The sequence below is a fragment of the Rhodnius prolixus genome, unplaced genomic scaffold, assembly GCF_049639745.1.
Source record: "Rhodnius prolixus isolate KJV_2025 unplaced genomic scaffold, Rpr scaffold_31, whole genome shotgun sequence".
Classification (NCBI taxonomy): Eukaryota; Metazoa; Arthropoda; class Insecta; order Hemiptera; family Reduviidae; genus Rhodnius; species Rhodnius prolixus.
In genome coordinates, this window is record NW_027411586.1 from 26,788 (window position 1) to 42,808 (window position 16,021).

The 16,021-nt window shown below is 34.2% G+C and overlaps 1 protein-coding gene across 1 annotated transcript; it reads left to right on the top strand.

Annotated features, from left to right (window-relative positions):
* The first annotated feature begins 13,324 nt into the window (after positions 1-13,324).
* Positions 13,325-15,251, top strand: LOC141448409 (uncharacterized). The gene is made up of 2 exons (XM_074116767.1): positions 13,325-13,355; positions 13,459-15,251. Exons 1-2 carry the CDS (start codon positions 13,325-13,327, stop codon positions 15,249-15,251), a joined length of 1,824 nt encoding a protein of 607 aa, XP_073972868.1.
* The last annotated feature ends 770 nt before the right edge of the window (positions 15,252-16,021 follow it).

Consider the following 16,021-nt stretch of genomic DNA (forward strand, 5'->3'; position numbering starts at 1 on the left):
ATCTCTACGTCAAGTAAAGTAACTAACTGCCAGCATACACCAGCGGTTGATGGGTTGATAATTTATCTATAAATACATATCTATTACAGCAAATAATAGTATTTTTCTTTTACCTACAACTTTACAAATAACTATTTTAGTAATATAAAAAGTTTTTTTCGTTTTTACCGCCATACCAAGCGAGATATTAGCGTGTCAAGTAAATATGAGAAAAATTGATATAACTTTTCATATTTTGAATTTTTTCAAAATTTCTTTTTGCCAATCTATTTGGCCTCGTTTCTGCTAGCGATTCGCTAAATTTCATCGTTTGTGCCGCATTATTGCGCGAGATATTCGCATATCAAGTTGGTATGGCCACTTTTTATTTTTGAGTTTTTTCAAAATTTCTTTTTACCATTCTTTTAGGCTTCGTTTGTGCCGGCGATTCACCAAGTTTCATCGTTTGTGCCGCATTTTTAGGCGAGATATTCGCATGTCAATTTAATATGACAAAAATTGATAACTTTTATTTTTTGAACTTTTTCAAAATTTCTTTTTGCCAATCTCTTTGGCCTCGTTTGTGCCGCTGATTCGCCAAATTTCATCGTTTGTGCCGTATTATTACGCGAGATATTCGCATGTCAAGTTGGTATAGCCACTTTTTATTTTTGAGTTTTTTCAAAATTTCTTTTTACCATTCTTTTAGGCTTCGGTTGTGCCGGCGATTCACCAAGTTTCATCGTTTGTGCCGCATATTTAGGCGAGATATTCGCATGTCAATTGAGCTATGCGATTTGTTCAATGTTTGTTTACAAGAACAAAGCGTTCCTCGGTCCTGGCTGAAATCAAAATTAATCTTACTTTTTAAGAAAGGAGATAAATTAGATATTAAAAACTATAGGCCATTAAGCCTCTTATCTGTAATATACAAACTATTTATGAGTATTTTAACTAAAAGAATGGATAGACATTTGGATTTCGATTCACCTGTGGATCAAGTTGGTTTTAAGAAGAATTTTTCCACTTTGGATGCTATTCTGGTGATTCGTGAACTAATAAGAAAAGCACAAGATTATGGAATCACCCTGCTACTACTGTTCATAGACTTTGAGAAAGCCTTCGACAGTGTGTACACCGAAGCAATTTTGAAAACCTTAAAGAGTAAACAAATTAAATATGAATACATTAAAATTATAGAATTTATTTACAAAAACGCCGAACTGCAAGTTAACATTGGAAATCAAAGAAAGAATATTAAAATACGAAGAGGTCTACGTCAAGGAGATGTACCTTCTGCAAAGATATTTGGAGTAGTAATGGAAGAAATTTTTAAGAGTTGCCAGTGGCATAACTACGGTATTAAAGTGAATGGTGAACAATTGGTCACTATGAAGTTCGCAGACTATTTAGTGCTGATTGGAAAGTCTCATGAAGAGATAATGAATATGTTGAAAGACCTAGTTAAATATGCCGAAAAACTCGGATTAAAAATAAATCCACAAAAAACTAAAATAATGAAAATAAATAACACTGAAGATATGATGGTAATGATAAACGAAGAACCAATAGAAGAAGTAGTTGAATATGTATATTTAGGGCAACTCATTGATAAAGAAGAGAAAATAGATAAAGAAATTAACAGAAGAATAAGACTAAGCTGGGGAATGTATAGTAAATACAGAAAATTATTTAGATCAGACGTGAGTATCGCAGTAAAGAAGAAGCTATGGAACTGTGTAGTGAGACCAGTCCTAACATATGGATGCGAAACTTGGAGTCTGACTAGAAAAGATTTGGAGAAGATAAGAAAGACAGTAAGAAAGATGGAAAGAAGCATGATGAAGATAAGTAGGAGAGAAAGGAAAAGCAACAAATGGATAAGGGCACAGACTGGAATGGATGATATTATAAAGGTGATCTGCGAAAAAAAATGGAAATGGGCTGGCCACATTGTGCGTTCGGAGGATGGCAGATGGGCCAAGAAAATACTGGAATGGTGCTCCCTGGGTTTAAAAAGAAAGAGGGGTAGACCTAAAATAAAATGGGATCACGAGATGAGGAAATGCTGCGGCGGAGTAGCATGGAAGAGAGTCGCCCTTGACAGAGCAGAATGGAGGAGAATGAGCGCAATATATGTTGAAGCCTGGCTACCACAGGAGAAGTAAAAACAATACAAAATATTAGCAATAAATTCGGTGAAAAATAAAATAATTAGAAGCAAAAATAATTAAATTAAAATATGTTGGTTTATTAGTGTAATACTCTGTGTGAATAAAGATGTAAATAAAATAAAAAATGATAACCTCTGAAATTGTAAAATTCTGTTTAAATTAGTATTTTTGTGTAAGTTAATATTTTTAAACTATTTTATTAAGACTATATAAATTTAAATAATTTTGAATTAAAAAAAAAAAGTACATTTATGTTGAAGATTATTTGATTTGAACTAAGAACAGATAAATTTTATTTTTAATGATTAGCAACTCAAATTCCCCTTAGGGGAGCCACAGCATTAGCTGATTCAAATATTTAAATGTATTGTTTAAATGATTAATTAAATGGCTTTCATTTCATTTCATTTCATTTCATTTCATTCGCATGTCAAGTTGGAATGGCCACTTTTTATTTTTTGAGTTTTTTCAAAATTTCTTTTTACCATTCGTTTGTGCCGAGTTTGTGCCGTCCTTTCCCAAAATTTCATCCATTTAGCTCAAAAATTGAAAAAGTTTTTAAGGATTTAAAGTGGCCATACCAACTTGACGGAAGTTGGACACGCGATTTCGCTTGTCTTTGAGGTATTTTAAAATTTTTTTTTGCTATTCCTTTTGGCGTCGTTTGTGCCGGCGATTCACCAAGTTTCATCGTTTGTGCCGCAATATTAAAGAAGTTATGAAAGAAAAACTGTTACTGACATACTGACGCCAGCAGCGCATCTCTACGTCAAGTAAAGTAACTAACTGCCAGCATACACCAGCGGTTGATGGGTTGATAATTTATCTATAAATACAAATCTATTACAGCAAATAATAGTATTTTTCTTTTTCCTACAACTTTACAAATAACTATTTTAGTAATATAAAAAGTTTTTTTCGTTTTTACCGCCATACCAAGCGAGATATTGGCGTGTCAAGTAAAGATGAGAAAAATTGATATAACTTTTCATATTTTGAATTTTTTCAAAATTTCTTTTTGCCAATCTATTTGGCCTCCTTTCTGCTAGCGATTCGCTAAATTTCATCGTTTGTGCCGCATTATTACGCGAGATATTCGCATATCAAGTTGGTATGGCCACTTTTTATTTTTGAGTTTTTTCAAAATTTCTTTTTACTATTCTTTTAGGCTTCGTTTGTGCCGGCGATTCACAAAGTTTCATCGTTTGTGCCGCATTTTTAGGCGAGATATTCGCATGTCAAGTTGGAATGGCCACTTTTTATTTTTTGAGTTTTTTCAAAATTTCTTTTTACCATTCGTTTGTGCCGCGTTTGTGCCGTCCTTTCCCAGAACTTCATCCATTTAGCTCAAAAATTGAAAAAGTTTTTAAGGATTTAAAGTGGCCATACCAAATTGACGGAAGTTGGACACGCGATTTCGCTTGTCTTTGAGATTTTTTAAAATTTTTTTTTGCTATTCCTTTTGGCGTCGTTTGTGCCGGCGATTCACCAAGTTTCATCGTTTGTGCCGCAATATTAAAGAAGTTATGAAAGAAAAACTGTTACTGAAATACTGACGCCAGCAGCGCATCTCTACGTCAAGTAAAGTAACTAACTGCCAGCATACACCAGCGGTTGATGGGTTGATAATTTATCTATAAATACATATCTATTACAGCAAATAATAGTATTTTTCTTTTACCTACAACTTTACAAATAACTATTTTAGTAATATAAAAAGTTTTATTCGTTTTTACCGCCATACCAAGCGAGATATTAGCGTGTCAAGTAAATATGAGAAAAATTGATATAACTTTTCATATTTTGAATTTTTTCAAAATTTCTTTTTGCCAATCTATTTGGCCTCGTTTCTGCTAGCGATTCGATAAATTTCATCGTTTGTGCCGCATTATTACGCGAGATATTCGCATATCAAGTTGGTATGTCCACTTTTTATTTTTGAGTTTTTTCAAAATTTCATTTTACCATTCTTTTAGGCTTCGTTTGTGCCGGCGATTCACCAAGTTTCATCGTTTGTGCCGCATTTTTAGGCGAGATATTCGCATGTCAATTTAATATGACACAAATTGATATAACTTTTTATTTTTTGAACTTTATCCAAATTTCTTTTTGCCAATCTCTTTGGCCTCGTTTGTGCCGCTGATTAGCCAAATTTCCTCGTTTGTGCCGCATTATTACGCGAGATATTCGCATGTCAAGTTGGTATGGCCACTTTTTATTTTTGAGTTTTTCAAAATTTCTTTTTACCATTCTTTAAGGCTTCGTTTGTGCCGGCGATTCACCAAGTTTCATCGTTTGTGCCGCATTTTTAAGCGAGATTTTTGCATGTCAATTAATTATAACAAAAATTGATATAACTTTTTATTTTTTGAACATTTTTCAAAATTTCTTTTTGCCAAGCTCTTTGGCCTCGTTTGTGCCGGCGATTCACAAAGTTTCATCGTTTGTGCCGCATTTTTAGGCGAGATATTCGCATGTCAAGTTGGAATGGCCACTTTTTATTTTTTGAGTTTTTTCAAAATTTCTTTTTACCATTCGTTTGTGCCGCGTTTGTGCCGTCCTTTCCCAGAACTTCATCCATTTAGCTCAAAAATTGAAAAAGTTTTTAAGGATTTAAAGTGGCCATACCAAATTGACGGAAGTTGGACACTCGATTTCGCTTGTCTTTGAGATTTTTTAAAATTTTTTTTTGCTATTCTTTTTGGCGTCGTTTGTGCCGCAATATTAAAGAAGTTATGAAAGAAAAACTGTTACTGAAATACTGACGCCAGCAGCGCATCTCTACGTCAAGTAAAGTAACTAACTGCCAGCATACACCAGCGGTTGATGGGTTGATAATTTATCTATAAATACATATCTATTACAGCAAATAATAGTATTTTTCTTTTACCTACAACTTTACAAATAACTATTTTAGTAATATAAAAAGTTTTATTCGTTTTTACCGCCATACCAAGCGAGATATTAGCGTGTCAAGTAAATATGAGAAAAATTGATATAACTTTTCATATTTTGAATTTTTTCAAAATTTCTTTTTGCCAATCTATTTGGCCTCGTTTCTGCTAGCGATTCGATAAATTTCATCGTTTGTGCCGCATTATTACGCGAGATATTCGCATATCAAGTTGGTATGTCCACTTTTTATTTTTGAGTTTTTTCAAAATTTCATTTTACCATTCTTTTAGGCTTCGTTTGTGCCGGCGATTCACCAAGTTTCATCGTTTGTGCCGCATTTTTAGGCGAGATATTCGCATGTCAATTTAATATGACACAAATTGATATAACTTTTTATTTTTTGAACTTTATCCAAATTTCTTTTTGCCAATCTCTTTGGCCTCGTTTGTGCCGCTGATTAGCCAAATTTCCTCGTTTGTGCCGCATTATTACGCGAGATATTCGCATGTCAAGTTGGTATGGCCACTTTTTATTTTTGAGTTTTTCAAAATTTCTTTTTACCATTCTTTAAGGCTTCGTTTGTGCCGGCGATTCACCAAGTTTCATCGTTTGTGCCGCATTTTTAAGCGAGATTTTTGCATGTCAATTAATTATAACAAAAATTGATATAACTTTTTATTTTTTGAACATTTTTCAAAATTTCTTTTTGCCAAGCTCTTTGGCCTCGTTTGTGCCGGCGATTCACCAAGTTTCATCGTTTGTGCCGCATTTTTAGGCGAGATATTCGCATGTCAAGTTGGAATGGCCACTTTTTATTTTTTGAGTTTTTTCAAAATTTCTTTCTACCATTCGTTTGTGCCGCGTTTGTGCCGTCCTTTCCCAAAACTTCATCCATTTAGCTCAAAAATTGAAAAAGTTTTTAAGGATTTAAAGTGGCCATACCAACTTGACGGAAGTTGGACACGCGATTTCGCTTGTCTTTGAGATTTTTTAAAATTTTTTTTTGCTATTCCTTTTGGCGTCGTTTGTGCCGGCGATTCACCAAGTTTCATCGTTTGTGCCGCAATATTAAAGAAGTTATGAAAGAAAAACTGTTACTGACATACTGACGCCAGCAGCGCATCTCTACGTCAAGTAAAGTAACTAACTGCCAGCATACACCAGCGGTTGATGGGTTAATTAAAAAATCGCGACTAGCAGAATCACAAATAAAACTTTTATTGATATGTTACACACAAACTGAGAACATTTATATACAGGCTAACTTCTAGTAACGTACAATACTAATAATCATCGACTAATCTTGACTGCTCTCTGACTAAACTTTTACTAATCTCCTTATTCATAATTGCATGTCCTTATATATTAATTACAGTTTACATTGAGTATCGCATAGATACCAATAATCTTAAATAGTTCATATTCCCATAGATCTAACTTATTGTTACATATTTACATTGATAGCTTTCCAATAGATATCGTATCTTCAAGAGAAAGGTACATTCTCTTTTATTTCCGGCGAAAAGCAGGGTGACGTCATAACTTCTCCCTTCTGAAGCTCTGAAGTCCTCTGAAGATTCTTATGATGGTGAAGGTGCCCATTTGATATCCAATACAGGTGCACTTGGAGGTACTAGGTGTCGCAGTTGTATCGCTTCGGCATGTTGCCTTTCGGAGATTTGCATTTTACTTTTGATATATGGCATACAAATTGACATAACATTAAATAGTAATAAATAGCTTATGATGGCGATTAATATTTTTATAGTAATGTTTACATCAAATACTACAAAATCGTCTAGTTTCTCTAAGTTAATTTCTGTTAGATTCACATTTTCCAATTCTTGAAAAGTTACATTATAAGGTATAATTTCTTTTATTTCTGCAGAGAAATTTATAGGATCAGCATCGATCGAAGATTTTATTACATTAGGATATTCTATTATTTCTTCATCATTATTTAATTTTACTATAGCCACTCTAGGTAGGAAAGCGATATGTACATCGTTATTGTTCTTTATGCTTATTCTAGAATGATTGAACGATAGGTAAGCATTAATGTCAGGAATATATTTTATGAAAGTTTTTAAATTAACGCTTATAGTTTTACAATAATTTAAGCTGCCCTTTGATAATATTTGGAGCTTACACATATCTGTAACTTTAACAGGTTTAGTACAATAATAATTCTCGTTAACATGAATGCATGCAGCTTTATAGTAAGTATTATTAACAATGTGTATCAGTTGATTTAAATTATGCACACTTACATATTTTTGATTTATTAGGTTTGGTGTGGATAATAAGTACATAGTTTGGTTAGATTTCGCTTTCTTTGGAATGTAAACAAAATAATAGGCTGTATTTTGTTTAAAGAACAAACAACTTTGCTGGTTTCCCTTAACTAGTGTCTATGTTAATATCGACCGTATTTTGGTCAGTATCTGAAACGGAACTGTATTTTTTCCTTTTTCTTTGAACATCGTCTTTATGTACTTTGATTAGTTTATTTTTGCTGGTAACGTCTTTAAATTGTACAACTGGTTTGTATTTATTTACGTCCTTTGTTTTAGCGCGTTTTCTACAGTAAGTAACGTCCGGTATTTCGGGATCTTCCCGTTCTTCATTGAGGGTTTTCGTTCGCGTTACTTTTTCTGTCATGATTTTATTTCTTGTTAGTTTATGTAGTAAGTCAAGTTCGTTTCTATGTTTATTTATTAGTTCTGTCTGTAGGATGTCGTCGTAGTAGCTTATGTCGTTGTTTTTTATCCCAAATGTGATTTCGTTCGGTGTCATTTTTAAGTTTTGGTTTATAGTGTTGTTAAATGCGTGTGTAGCTAAGTGTAATTGTTTCTCTAACGATTCGCCTTTGTGCGTGTTTTGCAAAGTCCTAAGCAATTCGATGAGTGTAGAGTGTGCTCTGTTGAGAAGTCCTAGTGAGTTTGAGTGATTAGGTGTAGTGTAATGTTCTTGTATGTTATACAACTTTAGAAGTTCTTTTACTATATTGTTGTTGTATTCTTTGCCATTGTCCATTATGATTTCTACTGGGGTGGGAAATATTGATAGGTATTCAATAATTACATTGGCAATGTTTATAGCATTAATTTGTTTTGTTAGTTTGCATGTTAGTCGTTTAGAGAACGTGTCCATAATGGTAATTATGTATTTTTGTTTAAAATGTAGGGTATCAATCATGATTGTCTCAAATGGTTTGTTAGGTGTTGGTGTTACCTGAAATTTTGTTTTAATTGGTTTTCTATCATACTTCACTTTTCTACAAATGTCGCAGCGATTTATAAAGTCTGTAATCAAGTCCTTCATTCTGGGCCAGTAATATATGTTTTTCAATTTGTAATATGTTTCAAGACTACCGCGATGAATATTTTTTCCCATATGATAATTATTTATTATTTCTTTTTGTTCATCTTCATCTTCAACGTCCAAACATTTTGTAGTATATTTCTTTATTTTTATTAGATTAGTAAGATCTTCGATTTCCTTGCAGAATATGTTAAATATATTTTCGTATTCTTCTTTTAAACTCAAAATTTTGGTTTCGCAGTATTCACCGTAAACTTTATTAGGTTCTAAGTATTCAGTTAACTCTTGTCTTAATTTATCTCGGTGTTCATTAATGTGTATTTCGATTGTTATTTTATTTTTGAATCTTTTTATAACTTTTGGTTTTTCGTTTCCCAACTCTATGTGGATTTGTCTTTTTTCGACGTTAATAGGTTTTTCCTTTTCCATTATCTGAATAATTTCATTCGAGGATTCCTGCGAGTGGATTGTGGCCATGTCAGTTTCGTTTTCTTCTAGTTCTTCGTTAATGATTTCCTGTTCTTCGGGATTAATAGAACGATCGGATAAATTATCTAAAATTTCATCAAGTTCATCATTTTCTAACATGTTCAGTTCATTTTCGACTGGGTTGCGTGATAACGCGTCTGCAACATAGTTGGTTTTTCCTTCTATGTGCTTAATTTCGAATTCGAAATCGCTCAATTGAAAGATCCATTTCATTAATCTTGCGTTTGTATTTTTCATTGTAAAAAGCCATTTTAGTGGTTTGTGGTCGGTATGTATTTCGAATCTTTTTCCATATAGGTACGGTTTGAAGTGATTGCACGCCCATACTATTGCTAAGCACTCCTTTTCAACTGCTGAATATTTTTGTTCTGTGGTAGAAAGAGTTCTAGAAGCGAAGGATATCGGGTGATCTCTCCCTTCTAAAGATTGGGAAAGCACTGCTCCCAATGCATAATTACTTGCGTCCGTCGTAAGGGTAAAGGGCAAATTGAAATTTGGATATTGCAGAATCGGAGCATTAATAATGAGTTCTTTTAAATTTTCAAAAGCTTTCTTAAATTCAAGGTCTTTGTAGTTAATATTCTCTTCCTTCTTAAGTGTGGAAGTCATAGGTTTGGCTATGTTAGCATATCCTTGTATAAACTTCCTGTAGTAACCCGTCAAACCTAGGAACTGTTTCACTTGTTTCTGGGTTTTTGGTATTGGGAATTCCTTGATGGCTGCTATCTTTAAAGGGTTTGGTCTAATACCCTGTGGGCTTAAAATATGGCCTAGAAATAATAGTTCTGTTTTTAAAAATTCGATCTTGTCTAGTTGAATTGATAACTGGTGTTTTGAAAGTTTCTGGAAAAGTGTTTCCAAGTGTTTGTAGTGCTCTTCTTTAGTTTTAGAGTAAACAATAATATCGTCCATGTAAACTAGTGTATTTGGAGTGTTTGAGAGCATTGCGTTCATAGCTCTTTGGAAAGTTGGTGGTGCATTGCACATTCCGAAAGGCATTCTAAGAAATTCGTAGTGTCCTGTGTTTGTGCTGAATGCGGTTTTACAAATATCTTCTGGTTCCATTTCGATCTGATGAAACCCAGATGCTAAATCTATTATGGAAAAAATGTTTGATCCTTCTAATTTGTTTAAAAGATCCTCGATGTTTGGAAGTGGAAATTTATCTAGTATGGTTTCTTGATTTAGTTTTCGATAGTCGATGACCATTCTTATTTTCTTTTTACCGCTCGCGTCTGGTTTCTTTGCTACTACCCAAACCGGGGAGTTGTACGGAGAGTTGCTTTCGCGAATAATGCCGTCTTTTAATAATTTCTTTATTTCCTCGTCTACTTGATCCTTAAATTGTTGAGGGTATCGATAATTTTGACTATAAATTGGTCTATCTGTTTTTAATTTAATTCTATGTTTAATGAGATTGGTACTTTTTAAACTATCTTTTTCCTCTTTGATTATATTGGGATACTTGCTTATAATTTCTGATAACTTGTCCTGCTCGTTATGAGACATATGTTCCGCTCGTATTAATTCTTTTATCTTTTCTTTGTCATGCAAGTCTATTTGATAAAACCTATTTTCTTTAATATCGTCGCATTTAGCTTCTCTTTTCTTTTGTATATTATTTTCCTTTATTGTTATATTATCTTTTAAATTAATTTCATTCTGTTTAACATTTATTTTCAAATCTATATTCTGCATTGTTTCGTAGCCTAATAACATATCGAAGTCTTTGCTAAATGGGTAAATGTAAAATTTAACTTTTGTTTCATTATTGAACCCAAATAATGGAGCTAGGTCTAGTTCGACTGAACTCTTGCCATTCTCGCGTCCTGTTGGAGTTACAATTGTGAAATCTTCGGATTTAGTTTTAATTCCTACCGGTACGGAATTTGGATTGATGTAATTTTTCGTAGAGCCTGTGTCGATTAGCCAAGTTTTGCCAGTCAGATCTTTAAAATGTGGTAGTTTGCTGTCAGTTAGGTACAATCTAAGTTCGGCGGTCTGCTGCTGTGCGAGCCTAAGTCTAAAAAATGGTCCAGCTTTTGTTCTAGTTGGTCAATTTTATTTTTTAGTTCCGTTTTGTCTTCGTCTACATGTTGTGTGTGAAAGTTTCGTTGATTGCTTCGTACTGTTCTCATTGAAACTGTGTTTTGTGATGTGTTTATCTGTGGCGTTTCGAATTTTGGGGGATTTTGCCAGTTTGGCCAAGTTGTGTTTTGTTGGAAGTTGTTTCGATTAAAGTTAGGTCTTTGATATTTAAATTGAGGTCTTGGTTGTTCATAGCGGTTATAAGAGTAATTTGGTCGAAATGTCTCTCTTGGAGGTTTAAAATTTTTCTGAGGCTTGAAGTCCTGTTGGTAATTGTAGTGGTTAATGTTAGTTTCGTGTCGTGTCCGTGGGTAAATTTGTTCTACTAAGTCCGAGTTGTCGTTATTTAATGTATTTATTATGGTGTTTAAGTCATTTACTATCATGTGTCTAAAACTGTCTTGAATTCTGGGATGTAAGTGGGATAGAGTGTATCTTGCTACTTCTCTTTCTGCTATTCGCATTTCTACTTCTTTATCCGGTCCGTCATCTATACGAATTCTCGCTAGTATTAGTGTTTTTTGTTGTTGTACACGTTTTAAAAAGTCGAATGGGTGTTCGCGTGGATTGGGTTTCGTGTTAAATAAGTTTAGTTTGAGTTGTTCTGTTGTTCTCGAGTCTTTAAACTGTGATTTTAGTCTGTCTAAGAGTTGCGCTACCGTTGTAAATTCTTGCTCGTATAGGCATTGTCGAGCTTCCCCAACAAGTCTTAATTGTGCTTCTTCTAATAATGTTAAATGATTCTGAATTCTGTGAGGATTGTTCTCTCTACAAAACGTTCCGAATAAATTTTCTACTTTACTTGTGAATATGACTAATTCAGAGGGATTACCGTCAAAAGTTGGTATTCTTTTATAAAATTCTTTAGTTAAACTCATTGCCATTGTTTCTACTTGATTATTATTACTACTGTTACTATTGTTATTATTACTATTAGTATTTAAATTATTAAATAAATTACTTAGTTCGTCAATTTGTATAACCATATAGTTTTAGTATACCTTGAGTCTTGATGTGTCAGGCTTTCTGTGGTTCTCCAATTCCTGTTGATATTTCGTCGGAATCTCTTGAAAACTGCAGTACTACCTGGGATGACTTCTAAGGATGATTCTTCTAGTGCTTCAGGATACGAAGTTAACTTTGCAGAAACTTGTCGCCTTGTATCTTGAGTGATTCTTAAATGATGTTTGGCAAATTAGTAGTAAAACTTGTAGCTTACTTTTTGCCTAAAAAGTTCGACTAGGAATTAACTATTAAAATAGCACTTCACGTTTCCAAGTCCCTGCGTTCGGGCGCCAATTAAAGAATCGCGACTAGCAGAATCACAAATAAAACTTTTATTGATATGTTACACACAAACTGAGAACATTTATATACAGGCTAACTTCTAGTAACGTACAATACTAATAATCATCGACTAATCTTGACTGCTCTCTGACTAAACTTTTACTAATCTCCTTATTCATAATTGCATGTCCTTATATATTAATTACAGTTTACATTGAGTATCGCATAGATACCAATAATCTTAAATAGTTCATATTCCCATAGATCTAACTTATTGTTACATATTTACATTGATAGCTTTGCAATAGATATCGTATCTTCAAGAGAAAGGTACATTCTCTTTTATTTCCGGCGAAAGGCAGGGTGACGTCATAACTGTTGATAATCTAATATATAAAATTCTCGTGTCACGGTGTTCGAACTTGAACTCCTCCGAAACGGCTCGATCGATTTTTGTGATCCTTAGCGTGAATGTCGGCCAGGGTGGAGAATCGGCCAACATCTATTTTTCATCCCCCTAAATGTTAAGGGTAGTCCACCCCTAAATTTTTTTTTTTTATTTTTTAGGCAAAATTTTTTGTTTTTATTATTTTATGACACATCATACAAAAATACATACAACCCTAAATTTTTACCCCTCTACGATCAACCCTTATATTTTATTTGTAAACTTTAATTTTTTTTAGTAAATTTTTTTTTTTTTTTGTGATGACTTACAATAAAAAATCTCATATTACTCTCAACTTTTCACCCCTCTACGATCAACCCCTATTTTTTATTTGTTAATTATAAACTTTAATTTTTTGGCAAATTTTTTTTTTTATTTTTTGATGACACAATAAAAAATCTGGAAAATGGCGGACAATCTTTCATTAAAACTACCAACAACGCAGACATCGACATTGACAATCGTTGGGTGGTACCATATTCTCCTCTGCTGAGCAAAACCTTTAATGCTCATATAAATGTTGAGTCATGCAGTTCGGTGAAGAGTATCAAATATATTTGCAAGTATGTGAATAAAGGAAGTGATATGGCTGTATTTCGGATTGAAAATAATAATGTTCATTCTCCTCCGTTGAATCAAAATGATGAAATCACGAATTACCAAATTGGCCGGTATATCAGTTCCAATGAAGCTGTCTGGCATATTTTCGGTTTCCCAATTCATGAACGGGATCCAGCAGTTATCCATTTAGCTGTCCATCTTGAAAACGGCCAGCGCTTGATCATGCTATAAATCCACCGAAAACTACGCTCACCGAATTTTTTGAATTGTGCAATCGTGCGGATGCTTTTGGTGCCTTCGCACAAACACTGCTCTATTCTGAAGTTCCGCGGTATTTTACATGGGCTCAATCGAAAAAATGGATACCCCGCAAGCAAGGGATACCAGTTGATGCGTGCCCCGGTTTATTCAAATCAAATAGTTTGGGTCGTGTATATACCGTCAATCCAAGGCAGACTGAGTGCTTTTATCTGCGACTATTGTTGGTTGTCACCGGACCATTGTCATTTCAAGATATACGGAAGGTAGATGGACAACAGTATCCTACGTATAAAGATGCATGCCTTGCTCTAGGCTTGCTAGAAGACGACAATCATTGGGACAGCATGCTTGCTGAAGCAGCATTAAACTGCACAGGAACACAAATTCGTCTACTATTTGCTATAGTACTGACTACATGTTTCCCGGCCCGAGCACAAATGTTGTGGGATAATCACAAAGATTCAATGACTGATGATATATTGTATCGACATCGTACAAGGTGCAACGATCTAACAACATCATTCAGTGAAGCAATGTACAATGAAGCATTGATTGCTATCGAGGATCTTTGCATTGCTATTGCGAATTTACCAATCAGTCATTTCGGTATGGGCTCACCGAATCGAAGTGCATCTGATTTACTCAACACAGATATGAATCGTGAACTACAGTACGATACTGTACAAATGGCGAGCATTGTTAGCCGCAATGTTCCACTACTTAATGATGAACAAAAAATTATCTACGACCGTATCATGCTGGCAGTTTCGGCAGGACAAGGAGGATTCTTTTTTTTAGATGCACCAGGTGGGACTGGCAAAACATTTCTTATTTCGCTACTTCTTGCCGAGATACGATCAAAAAATGGCATCGCATTGGCCGTTGCATCTTCTGGCATTGCAGCAACTTTATTAGATGGAGGCAGAACAGCTCATTCAGCATTTAAGCTGCCGTTAAACATTAAAAATAATCCAGATGCAGTGTGCAACATAAAAAAACAATCGTCTATGGCCACAGTGCTGAAACAATGTAAAATTATTATCTGGGATGAATGCACTATGGCACACAAACATTCGCTTGAGGCATTGGATAGGACATTAAAGGATATAAAAAACAACGATAAACTATTTGGCGGCACTTTGTTACTCCTTTCAGGTGATTTCAGACAAACACTTCCCGTTATTCCGCGTTCAACCTACGCTGATGAAATCAACGCGTGCTTAAAATCATCGCGACTATGGCGTAATGATGAAAAAGTACAACTGACGGTGAACATGCGCGTTCAAATGCTTCAGGATCCATCCGCCGAAACTTTCTCTAAACCACTGTTAGATATTGGCGATGGGAAAGTTGCTGTACATGAAAATACTGGATGCATAAAATTACAGACGGACTTCTGCACAATCATCGACTCGCAAAATAGTCTCATCGATCACATATTTCCCGACGAACACACACAATATGCAAATCATAAGTGGCTGGCAGAAAGAGCGATCTTGGCAGCTAAAAATGTGGACGTCAATGGGTTAAATTTAAAGATACAACAGCTGTTGCCTGGGGACTTGGTGTCATATAAATCTATCGATGCAGTTTGCGATACCAACGAGACTGTGAATTATCCAATTGAGTTCTTAAATTCATTGGATTTGCCAGGCATGCCACCACATCATTTACAATTGAAGGTTGGATCTCCGATTATTCTACTTCGAAACTTAAACCCACCACGGCTATGTAATGGCACATGATTAGTCATTAAAAAATTAATGAAAAACGTTATTGAAGCCATCATCTTGAATGGCAAGTTTTAAGGCGAAAATGTGTTGCTGCCACGAATCCCTATGATTCCTACAGATGTGCCAATTGAATTCAAACGCACTCAATTCACAATTAGATTGGCATTCGCTATGACAATCAATAAGTCACAAGGACAAACATTGTCTGTATGTGGCTTAGATTTGGAAACACCGTGCTTCTCCCACGGACAACTATATGTGCGATGTTCTCGCGTGGGAAAACCATCCAGTTTGTTTGTGTTGGCTAAAGACGGACTAACCAAAAATATTGTACACTCTATTGCGCTAAGAGATTAATTTTTTTTTTTTCAACTGCCATAATTGATAGTAAAAATATAAATATTTATTTTTGATGTTTAGATAGCTATCAAAGACTGTTGTTTAAAATGTATTCGTTACTCTAATAAAGATTTATTTATTAACCTAAATAAAACATACTTTTATTCTTTATAATGCATTCGATTATAAATACTTCCCCGCACACTTATAGTAGATAATTATTTTTATTTAACTATAAAAATGTTTCCTAGAAATAACATACATGGCAAAACAACGTTTGCCGGGTCAGCTAGTTTATCTATAAATACATATCTATTACAGCAAATAATAGTATTTTTCTTTTACCTACAACTTTACAAATAACTATTTTAGTAATATAAAAAGTTTTTTTCGTTTTTACCGCCATACCAAGCGAGATATTAGCGTGTCAAGTAAATATGAGA